The 12,477-nt window shown below is 35.6% G+C and overlaps 1 protein-coding gene across 3 annotated transcripts in view; it reads left to right on the top strand.

Moving 5' to 3' along the window:
* The window catches only part of det1 (DET1 partner of COP1 E3 ubiquitin ligase), a 41,819-nt gene that overhangs the window by 5,797 nt on the left and 23,545 nt on the right, over window positions 1–12,477 (top strand). Inside the window, exons 5-7 of one of the 3 annotated variants that reach the window (XM_058767656.1) lie at window positions 1,330–1,521; window positions 2,030–2,229; window positions 12,357–12,373. In XM_058767656.1, the coding sequence (XP_058623639.1) occupies window positions 1,330–1,521; window positions 2,030–2,219 (382 nt within the window). In that variant the 3' untranslated portion in view covers window positions 2,220–2,229; window positions 12,357–12,373. Of the gene's footprint in view, window positions 1–1,329; window positions 1,522–2,029; window positions 3,358–12,356; window positions 12,374–12,477 lie in introns of those variants that run through there. The other 2 variants (XR_009269406.1, XM_058767658.1) reach the window with 2 other exon arrangements.

Raw genomic sequence — 12,477 nt, 5'->3', positions numbered from 1 at the left:
AGAGCCCTATGAAATCCATTTTATTTTTTCCCAAATTAAATTTTTTTTTCCATTTTAATTTTTAATTCTGGTTTGGAATCCAGAATTGCAATTAATTGAAATAATGAAACTTACAATATTAAACAGCAATTTATTAAAAGTTTAACAAAAAAATACATTTTTAAGATTTACGTGTTTGTTTGTTTTTTTTAATTCAGTTTTATTTTTACCAAATTCTGTTTTTCATTAATTTTCTGGATTCCATTTTAATGGTGTGTGTGTGTATATGTGTATGTATATGTGTATATACATACACACACACATACACCCATACACCCATATATATATATATATATACACACATATTTGAAGAGTTTATTTGCAAAAACAGATACATTTTCAAAAATCATGTTTTTTATTATGTTATCATGTTTTTATTGTTAGTTAGCTGTTTTTTTTTTTTAACCTAGTCAAAATAACCCAACTGCGGTTTGATTGAGATTAATTGGAATGCACAATGAAAAAACATGATTTCTGAGAATTGTTAAAAACGGAGTTATCTCAGTTTTAATAATTTTTCACGGTTTCTTCGTTAAACCAAACTTTTATTTTGACAGGTTGCTGTGAAGAACTTTAGGTTTCTGTTTGTATATGATATGATGATAGTTTTTCTCAAAAGAAACAGTAAAATGCTCAAGAAATGACTCTCAGATCAGTTCTAAATTCAAGATTCCGTGATTCTGTCCGCGTTTTCTGCATTGTGGAAATAATAGGGCCCTATTATAATATGCTAATTTACTTCTGAACATTTCTCATTATAATCATTGTTGAAAACAGTTGTGCTGCTTAATATTTAGTAGAAACCAATATCGTTTTTGGTAAATAGCAAGTTCAAAAGAAGAGCATTTATTTGAAATATTACAAAAACTTTCTTGCTGAAAGAATAACATTTCTTTAAAGAAGAAAAAAGCTTATTTTTTTTTCTTTTGTAAGCAAATGAATTGTCCCCAATGTTTGTATATAAATAAAGTGATTTGATACATTTATTTATGTATTTAAATGAGTTTTGTAACTGTTTTTGTAATTTTATAATTATGTAACTAAATGAATTTTCTTCATTTTTTTTCTTCATATATATATATATATATATATATATATATATATATATATATATATATTTATTATTATTATTTTATTCTTTTATTTATTTATTTATTTATTATTTTTTTTTTTTGCCATTATTGTTGGGTAAACCCACCCACACTGGAAAACTCATAGGTGTTATTTTGTTTACTTCATTTGAGTCACTTGACCTGCACATTATTTAAGGTCCGGCTGGTTTGTCCCCAGATTTAAAGACACCATTGTGAATGCCAAATACGGAGGGCACACAGAGGCAGTCAGGAGGCTTCTCGGGCAGCTGCCCATCAGTGCTCAGTCCTACAGCAGCAGCCCTTATCTGGATCTCTCCCTCTTTAGCTATGACGACAAGTGGGTGTCAGTCATGGAACGGCCAAAGACCTGTGGCGATCATCCCATACGGTACCTCTGAGTTTAAAAGTGTCTTTTACTAACCAGTTCAGAAGTGGATTTTTAGTGCAATTAATGACTTATTGGAATATTATTTAACAGCCTTTTCATGTATTTTCATTTTACTTTAAGAGCTCTCCTGAGTTTTATTCTCTTGCAGGCTTAAATAGACATATGCACAGTCTAAAGATTGTTGACAAAGAGTGATTTGCAGAAGAGGCCAGAATGTACGCCCACTTTTTCAGTATAGTGAAAAATGAGGCCCAGCGTGAGGTCTGCATCAACTTCCTTGTTAAATCTTGAAACACTGAAGTGTAATTTCATGCCGTGACAGGCGATCTTTAAAACTCTTCCTGAGAGCTCTCGAAAATTTCCCTGACAAATGTTACCATAATTCTCTGATGTACCAAACAGCGGTTCGCTTATGCTGTAAAACACACCGGTTTCTTGCTGTCGACATGCGAGTTGGCATTGTAATAAACTGCCAGTTTTTTTTCCTTTTCTTCCCCTCCTCCTGCAGGTTTTACGCGAGGGACTCGGGGTTGCTGAAATTTAAGATCCAGGCAGGCCTGCTGGGCAGACCTATTAACCATGCGGTCAGGAGACTGGTCGCGTTCACCTTCCATCCCTTCGAGCCGTTTGCCATCTCTGTGCAGCGCACCAACGCCGAATACGTCGTCAACTTTCACATGCGCCATGGATGCGTATGATAACGCATGTGTGAGTAGAGACGTGCGCTTTGAGAGACTATGTTTGTTTTCTTTTTATACATCCTTTTTATATTAAAGTTTTATTTATTACAAATGTGATGTCTTTTATGCATTTACACTAAATGTTTTTATATTTAGCTTTTCTGTTCTTTAACTAAATTGCAATGTGCAAAATAAAATGGTTTATTTATATTACAGTATTGTTTGACCCGTTGTCCTGCCTTTTCTCGTTGAAGGTGAAAAATTATTGTCAAAACAGATGTTTTTGTTTTTCAGCATATTTAAGCTGACAGAACATTAAGATATTCTCAGTTCACATTCGTCACCTGCCATTTTGAAATAGCAGAGAAAGTATAGAATATGCTAATGCCCCCTTTTAGCAGTTTTCCCCTCAAAAGCCTAATGAAACAGTTCAGCTTCCATTACCAAGCCAGCTCCCACATAGTCGACCAGCATTAACCAAAAAACGGAGGTGGGTTCGAAGCACGCAACACCACAGCAACACTAATGCCACAATAATAACAACAAAAACTAATTCCGAAATTGATTCATTATAGCCAGTTTACTAAGTGAGAGGCTTCCCTGTGGGAATACGATTGTTCAGTTGATAGAGCAGAGGTTGAAGAAAATGCATCTGTTTTAACAAGCACTTCAGCGCTGATTGAAGGACAATTTTCAATATGGGAGATTGCGACAGCTTTAAAACGCCAGCGTTTTTGTGAACTTCATACGGAGGGGAAAGATTTTTTTCCCTCTTCATAATGAAGCCAAAATACAATTAGAACTAATAAATCGAATGCGCAAATCCCAGATGACTCGTATTTGGAGTCGCCCGTCTCAGTGGGAAAGGAGCATGTCAAATCTCCCCCCACCAGTCTAAAAGCTTTCTTTTCTTGAAGTTCCACAGAGTGCCATTTTTTTTGAGTGGACCCCTAAGTGCAACTACTGTAAGTGTAATCATTCTCTCAAGGCTTTATGAATACGAATCCCTGATATCCCGCTAGTTACTGACAGAAATTTCCCCTGTCCAGCAAGATGACCGCGTTCTTGTAGGTGCTCCAGGCGTGCTTGTGCGCGGGGCCCCTGAACGCAGGAATGAATGCTTTTAGCCACGGACTGGATTGAAAAGTGTGATCCTAGGGTTCGGCGTGGGCGGGAGTGGGAGGGTGTCGACTGTGCTTCGTAGGGCTTCTCTCTCATTTAATTCATCTGTAATGGTGCTGCTGCGGTATGGAACAAAAAAATCTTACCGGGGTTATAATTTCCCCGCGCAATCAGTTCAGTTTTGCGCTGCATGGGGAAAAAAAAGAGGGGAGAGAGAGAGAGAGAAAAAAGGTGAAACGTACGGAACACTTGATTGAGGAGAAAATTAAGTGAAACGTTGTGAATTGTGATTGCATTATTCAACGTTTTCCATCGCATTCTTCCTTCTTTTGTGTTTCTATTATGTGTCGCGGTGACCTGTCCCCATCACAAATGATCCACACTGCTCCGGGTATGAGAGAATTAATTAGATAAAGAGAGAGAAGAACTAAAACATTTACCACAACAAAATTGGTGCCGACAGAGATGTTATGCCACGCTCTTTCAGTCCGACCTCGTCACAGGCTTTAATAGCTGTCATTGTTGTGGATGTTAGACAAGAGACAGTGCGTCTTTCATTGCGGTCTTTATCGCTCTGGTTTAAAAGGTGTTACTGAACCCGAACCATCCATCATGGGTGCGCTTTGTAAAACATGGGATATCTGTGTGTCGTCAATTGAAAATCTGTGCTACTCTCCAACCTTGTGACTTCTTATTAGAAGGAACATTTAAAGTAGCTTGACATTTCAGCTTGCTTCATGGGTTTTTATAGCGGCATCGGTCAGCTCTGCCTTATGTGAAGTTGCAAAGCTCATTGCATAGGTCAGTTGTCTACCTCCCTAGGTGTTATTCTCCTCTAACTTGTCACAAAGTCTTTTATGATATGCAATTACAATCCCTTCTGGTCTAATTTGGAGTTGGCTAGAGTTATTTGAAGTATTTTGCAGTTTAAAACTTCAAATGACTGTGAATGGCTCTCACTTCTGAATGACTTTTTATAAGAACTACTGATTTCAAGTTTGCTTTCTGTTTAGGATTTATTTTCATTGAAATGTACTGATAGTCTTGGTAAAAAAAAAATGGTAGTTAGAAATTCAGTTCAACTAAATTTTAACATGCACTTTGAAACAATATAAATGTTGACTCAGCTAAATGGTATGTGCACACAAAATAAATATTTATACAAAAATAATTTATTATTATTAATTGTTATAATTAATGAATTGTATGTAATATTTTGTATAAATTTTATATACATTTGATCTTATTTTTTAAAAGGTAATTAAATCGCAATTAATTGCACTAATTAAAATAGCTGTTTTATCTATCTATCTATCTATCTATCTATCTATCTATCTATCTATCTATCTATATATATATATATATATATATATATATATATATCTATATATATATATATATACGTTTTGTTTTATTACAAAGTAGTGCTGGGCAACGATTAATTAATTTTTTTTAAATGTGTGTGTACTGTGTATATTCATTATGTGTGTATATGTAAAGATACACACATACAATATTTGCATGTATGTATTTATATTCACATAATTTATATTTTATATAAATCTATAATATTTTTAATATATAAACATAACATTTTTCTTAAATATATACATGCATGTGTGTGTATTTACATATACATAATAAATACACAGTACACACACACACATATTATGTACACAAAAACTTTTATTTTGGATGCTATTAATCGCGATTTAATCATTGCCCAGCACTATTACAAAGTCATGCATCAAGACCTTTTAAAATTACTTTTATTTTCTAGATTAATCATATAAATTAAAATAGTGGTTTGGTAAACAAGTGAACAAAATACTGGCGTGCATTCAGGCAAGACTCAACTATAAAAAAAACTATACTTTTTTTTTAATATACTAAAATTCAGAAGTTTTTTTCCATAAATGTGAGGTCTGGGCAAGTTGTCATGTGTTTTCATTTTAATGGATTTTATTAATTGCAACGTTAGCCAAAACAGTGATTTCATATTTTATGTTTGCATTTTTGCTTCCATAATTTGTGGCAATGTATCTCACTATTGGTGAACTTCTGTAAATTTTTCTTGGCCAATAACTGTGTTTTTGATTTGTGCCCATTCAAAAACATCTTTCTTATTTATATACACATGTAATTTTATACATAATGTGTCTTTGTTCAATTTTACTTTAATTTTATGATTGTCTTTGTGCCTTGAATTTGCATGTGCCCGTAGCCCTTGAAACGACACAGGTGGCAAGTGTTTGATGGCCCTGTAACACTTTTCCACTTTTTTTTATAAGTATAGACTCTTCAAACTTGTAATCAGGCACTTATTTTGTGTTAATTAAGTCTGCACAAATGGCAGCAACCTAGCATGCAGAGAGGCCACGAGTCACCTGAAAAACTTCTTCTGGGTTTATTCGGCCGCCTAATTAGGTGTCCAGCTGCTTGCCGGTCGGCCAGTTTGGAGATCACGTCCAATCAGACGGCCAAGTAAATCCAGGACCACTGAGCTGGGCTAACGTGTGATATCCTGCCTCGGTCGGTGACATGGCTGACTGGGGTTAACCTGTGAAGAGGCAGCAGGTGCTGTGGGATTAAGTGTCCGCCCTGCCTCTGGTTACACAAGCTAATTGAACACATTCTGACGCCCTCTGGACACCTGGGGAAAGCCTCTGGACATGAGAGTGGGAGGGATCTGGTTTGGACCGTGTGTGGTTTGAGGAAAAATATACTGACCCCTATTGTCTAAAAAGAGAGATAAATACAATGCGGTTTGCTTATTAAGCAAACAAAAATATAAAAACATGCATATTACACTGAGAAAAAATTATGTGGAAACAATTGTCACTCAGAAATTGCAAGTGAATTCACAATTAATTACAAAGTATTTGAAAGTAACACACTGAATTCTACATGGAATTTTCAATGAGGAAATACTGAAATAATATTTTATGTAAAATGTGCTGCAATGGTCTTTATTTACAACCTCAAAAAAAAAAAAAGATCTGCTTTTACAGTGTATTCACTGGGCTGAACCTTTTATAACATTAATGACAGATTTTAGGTTTTGAGCCTTTAAAAGGATAGTTCTCCCAAAAATGAAAATTCTGTCATTAATTACTCACCCTCATGCCGTCCCAAATCTGTAAGACCTTCGGAACACAAATTAAGATATTTTCAGTGAATTTTAAATTGTGTTGAAAAACCCCTTACGGGTTTGGAACGACATAAGAGTGAGAAATAAATGAAAGAATTTTCATTTATGAGTGAACTATACTGTTAACATCTCGAGGAAGTGCAGCACCAACATGGCAATGTATCTCTAAGACTGTTGTTTGAGTCATATTATTATATTTGTGTAAAGTTTTGCTAACACTTTATTTTACAGTGTCCTTGTTCTTACTATTATAATAATATACTACTATTTTAATTATAATAAATAATGCATAATTACATGCACCCTAAACCAAACCCTCATCCTAACCCTATAGTAAGTACATGTAGTCAAATGATATTACTCAGTACTTACAGTGGGTACAGAAAGTATTCAGACCCCCTTAAATTTTTCACTCTTTGTTATATTGCAGCCATTTGCTAAAATCATTTAAGTTCATTTTTTTTTTCCTCATTAATGTACACACAGCACCCCATATTGACAGAAAAACACAGAATTGTTGACATTTTTGCAGATTTATTAAAAAAGAAAAACTGAAATATCACATGGTCCTAAGTATTCAGACCCTCTGCTCAGTATTTAGTAGAAGCCCCCTTTTGATCTAATACAGCCATGAGTCTTTTTGGGAAAGATGCAACAAGTTTTTCACACCTGGATTTGGGGATCCTCTGCCATTCCTCCTTGCAGATCCTCTCCAGTTCTGGCAGGTTGGATGGTAAACGCTGGTGGACAGCCATTTTTAGGTCTCTTCAGAGATGCTCAATTGGGTTTAAGTCAGGGCTCTGGTTGGGCCATTCAAGAACAGTCACGGAGTTGTTATGAAGCCACTCCTTCGTTATTTTAGCTGTGTGCTTAGGGTCATTGTCTTGTTGGAAGGTAAACCTTCAGCCCAGTCTGAGGTCCTGAGCACTCTGGAGAAGGTTTTCGTCCAGGATATCCCTGTACTTGGCCGCATTCATCTTTCCCTCGATTGCAACCAGTCGTCCTGTCCCTGCAGCTGAAAACACCCCACAGCATGATGCTGCCAACACCATGCTTCACTGTTGGGACTGTATTGGACAGGTGATGAGCAGTGCCTGGTTTTCTCCACACATACCGCTTAGAATTAAGGCCAAAAAGTTCTATCTTGGTCTCATCAGACCAGAGAATCTTATTCAGGTGTTTTTTAGCAAACTCCATGCGGGCTTTCATGTGTCTTGCACTGAGGAGAGGCTTCCGTCGGGCCACTCTGCCATAAAGCCCCGAATGGTGGAGGGCTGCAGTGATGGTTGACTTTTTACAACTTTCTCCCATCTCCTGACTGCATCTCTGGAGCTCAGCCACAGTGATCTTTGGGTTCTTCTTTACCTCTCTCACCAAGGCTCTTCTCCCCCGATAGCTCAGTTTGGCCGGACGGCCAGCTCTAGGAAGGGCTCTGGTCGTCCCAAACGTCTTCCATTTAAGGATTATGGAGGCCACTGTGCTCTTAGGAACCTTAAGTGCAGCAGAATTTTTTTGTAACCTTGGCCAGATCTGTGCCTTGCCACAATTCTGTCTCTGAGCTCTTCAGGCAGTTCCTTTGACCTCATGATTCTCATTTGCTCTGACATGCACTGTGAGCTGTAAGGTCTTATATAGACAGGTGTGTGGCTTTCCTAATCAAGTCCAATCAGTATAATCAAACACAGCTGGACTCAAATGAAGGTGTAGAACCATCTCAAGGATGATCAGAAGAAATGGACAGCACCTGAGTTAAATATATGAGTGTCACAGCAAAGGGTCTGAATACTTAGGACCATGTGATATTTCAGATTTTCTTTTTTAATAAATCTGCAAAAATGTCAACAATTCAGTTTTTCTGTCAATATGGGGTGCTGTGTGTACATTGAGGAAAAAAATGAACTTAAATGATTTTAGCAAATGGCTGCAATATAACAAAGAGTGAAAAATTTAAGGGGGTCTGAATACTTTCCGTACCCGCTGTATATGTATAATTACATTGTAACGATGAAACCTTAAAATAAAGTGTAACCAAAGTTTTTTTTTTGTCCAAATTTCATGGCCTATTTGATAAAATTACTCTATAGGACATTAAAAACAAAAAAAAAGTTGATTACTTCAATGAGATGGTTCTTTTTAATCAGTTAAAAGACTCAAGTTACTAGTTTGAAAAAGTCAGACAGCAAAACCTTCATGGAACAAAGCTACAAGTTTTTGAAATGTTTTCTGTCTTGAAAGTTTTGCGTTATTTATATTGTGTAGTTGTGTACGTTCTCAGTGCAAACTGAACAAAATTAGGCTAAAAAAAGTACCCCAAACAGTGTCAAAATCATCTTTATATTATCTTGTGGTTAGGGGCAGCACATGAAAACAATTAAAATTCATGAAAACATAAATTGATTCTCAAGTGAATGATCCTTAACAGCTAGTTCTTTCTAGTGTATCAAAATCATACAGTGCAACCAGTGTTACACAATTCAAAAACAACTGGTTCTTTTAATAAATAATTTTTAAAACTCACTCAAAAAACTCCTATTAAATTGAGTGTTTCCTGCATTGCCTTTCAGCATTGGCGAATACTGTGCAATGAGTTGTGATTGTAAGTCAGCAGTTCAAATGAGAGTGATCAAAATATTGTGTACCGTGAATTAACATTGAAACATATTTTTGTTATTAAGATGTCCTTGCAGGCTGCACTCAAAAACATACAGCACAAGCAGTATAGTGCAATTCACAAATGAATGAATTTTAGGAGCTGGTCGCTTTTAGCAAATCAAACAGGTGCAGAGCAACCAGCGTAATCCAATTCATAAACGAATGGCTATTAAGAGCCGGTTCCTTTATTGAATTGTTCAGCAGGCTCGCAAGTTCATGAGTTTCAAATCAGTCTGACAAATACTTCACTGAATGAACCCACTTAATGACCTATAACACTTTCTAACTGGCTTACTGCTACTGAAATTTATAGATACACATTATCATATGTGACCCTGGACCACAAAACCAGTCTTAAGTCGCTGGGGTATATTTGTAGCAATACCCAAAAATACATTGTATGGGTCAAAATGATACATTTTTCTTTCATGCCAAAAATCATTAGGATATTAAGTAAAGATCATGTTCCATGTAGATATTTTGTAAATTTCTTAACGTAAATATATCAAAACTTAATTTTTGATTAGTAATATGCATTGCTAAGAACTTAATTTGGCCATTTTCTCAATATTTAGATTTTTTGGCACCCTCAGATTCCAGATTTTCAAATAGTTGTATCTCAGCCAAATATTGTCCGATCTTAACAAACCATATGTCGATGGAAAGCTTATTTATAAATCTCAGTTTCGAAAAACTGGTTTTGTGGTCCAGGGTCATATATAAGCTTATTTCTACCACTAAATAATAATAAAAAAAAGGTATGTCCTTTTTTTGTGTTCTATTGTGTCCTCTATTCTGTGGTAGACACAAGCATGACTTTTTTTTCAAGTTTCAGAATCTATATGTCACGATTCAGACTTTTCTTCTCTGAATTGTGAGTTTATATCTAACATCTATTTTATATCTGAAAATTTAGAGTTTTCTTCCCAGTATCGCAATAGTTTTTTTTTTTTTTTTTTGAAAACTATAGATGTATGACTTAAATAAAAACAGTTATATCAGATTATAATTGATATATCGGTGAGTAGATGCTTGCATGTTTAGTAATGGCTGTCTGTATCTGTAAATAATGTTGCTTATCTATTAGCTTCAAACTGGGTAAAAGGTTTCAAATAAGGTCAATGTTTGAATTAACGGTGAGTGGGCAGTACAAATAGCAACAGAAATTCACATGTCAGTCAGTTGTTTTGGTAAAACATTAACCTGAGGTTAATTACGAGGGGAGGTCATGGACCATATGTTAGTGTTTGCAGCATATATGTCGTGTTATCAATCTTTATGAGAATATAAGCCCAAAACGCATACATTTCCTACCACATGCGAAGACAAGCCCGCTCTGCTGGCCTGACCCTGGTTACTATGGTTACGATGTGTACTTTGTTGTAGCCACTGTCTGCCTGGTAACCCAGTTCTTGCTAATTGCTGTTGTCTTGGCAACAAGGTGCCCAATGTAATCTGGAAAAAATGGGTAACAATCTGCAACAAATGTATGTATTCATTAGAAGAATTCAGCCTCTCCCTTCTGGTGTTCCTTCGGCAGACTAGACCACATTTTAATCTTTGTGTTTTCAGGTTAGAATAAAGTGAGTCGACACGCCTGACCTTACAAGATCACACTTATTTCGGCGCAACCTTGACTATGGGCTGCCGGCCACCTGTTAGACAGCAGTGTAATATGAAACGGAAAGGGCCTGCTCTGGTGTAGCATCGTGTGTTATCGCGTAATTCAATAGAGAGGACCTACACTGATTTTCACCCGAGTGAGATGTGCACATCATCATTCAGAGGAGACAATGAGTCTAACGAGCGTGTTTAGTTCAATAATTCACCTAATTTAATTCTGCAGTTACTCTTTGTGTAATGGACGAAATTAAACATGTAGCCCACTGTACCTTATACAACTGTGCTATTGTTGTATAAAACCACTATATGATGTACTTAAAGTAAATCTGAGTATCAATACGTATTTCTTTATTCTTGACATATATGCTGACATATGTTCATACTCTTGATACTTTTGTGGTACTTTTCTTGGTCCCACTTTATATTAGTGGCCTTAACTACTATGTAGTTACATCAAAAAATAAGGCCTCCTGTAGCGAATTGATGCGTTTTTGTAAGAAAAACATCCAAATTTAAAACGTTATAAACGGTAATCTCGTACGCGCAAGTGTTCTGGATTGATGACGTAGGACGTTTGCTAAGCTCTGGTGAGAAGCGATGAATGCAGAAGTGCAGAGGAGAGAGCAAACCAAAACGCTGGTCGTGAATTAGAAGTACAAAACAAGGATTTGTAAAGAGAAATATTGGAGGATTTCGATATAAGCCAAGAGGAGACTGGTTTTCCTTTGCTCCTGCAAATAAAACGTTGGTTCTCGCGACTCTAGCATATTCTCACTGGAGCTAACACTACGCCGACATCCTACGTCATCCACCCCGGCTTTCAACAGTTAGCACAAGCTAGAAATGACTGTTTATAATGTTTTAAATATGGATATTTTTATATATTTTTAAATATATAAACAAAAATGTATCAATTCGCTACAGGAGGCCTTTATTCACCCCCAGAGCCATTTGTAGCACTTTTTATTATGGATGGATGCGCTTTATTGGACTTATTTGTGACTATTGAAAAATAACACCCACCCATTGCCATTATAAAGCTTGGAAGAGCCAGGACGTTTTTAAATATAACTCTGATTATATTTGTCTGAAAGAAGAAAGTCATATACACCTAGGATGGCTTGAGGGTTAGTAAATCATGGGCTAATTTTCATTTTTGGGTGAACTATCCCTTTAAGGGTGGGGATGAGTGAACAACGTAAATATAAATGTAATAACAGATGTAAATACATGCTGGTATTTATTTTTTTTTTAAATTATACGTACAATGTAAAAACATCTATGTACACAATAAGCACATTGTACAAAATGATTAATTTAAATGTAAAGACATAAGGCCACAAAAAAATATTTTTTGTAATATTGTAGTTTAATAGCCCTTGTCTCATTTTATTTTCAAGATTCCTTATGATTTCTGAGTGAGTGCATGTTTTCATTGTGAACTCAAAGTTAGATTAAAAATGTGCTGTGAAATAATGGCAAACATATCTTTTTATTGAGTTATCCTTATATGCTGCACAGATACATGCAGAAACTTATTAGAAATTTAACTACAAATTTATTCATGAATGAATGACCAACTTTAAATTTGTAAAATTATTTTTCAGAAATCGACCTTTTTTTTGTTTGACAGAACAAACTCATTCAGGTTTGAAACAGCATGAAGGTGAGTAAATGCCCTTTTGTTGATATTTTGTGCTGCTTTTTTAATTATTTGAGTGAACTAAA

The sequence above is a fragment of the Onychostoma macrolepis genome, chromosome 25 (genome assembly GCF_012432095.1).
Source record: "Onychostoma macrolepis isolate SWU-2019 chromosome 25, ASM1243209v1, whole genome shotgun sequence".
Taxonomy (NCBI): domain Eukaryota; kingdom Metazoa; phylum Chordata; class Actinopteri; order Cypriniformes; family Cyprinidae; genus Onychostoma; species Onychostoma macrolepis.
Note: the sequence above shows the minus strand (reverse complement) of the source record. Positions and strands in the feature narration are given on the sequence as shown.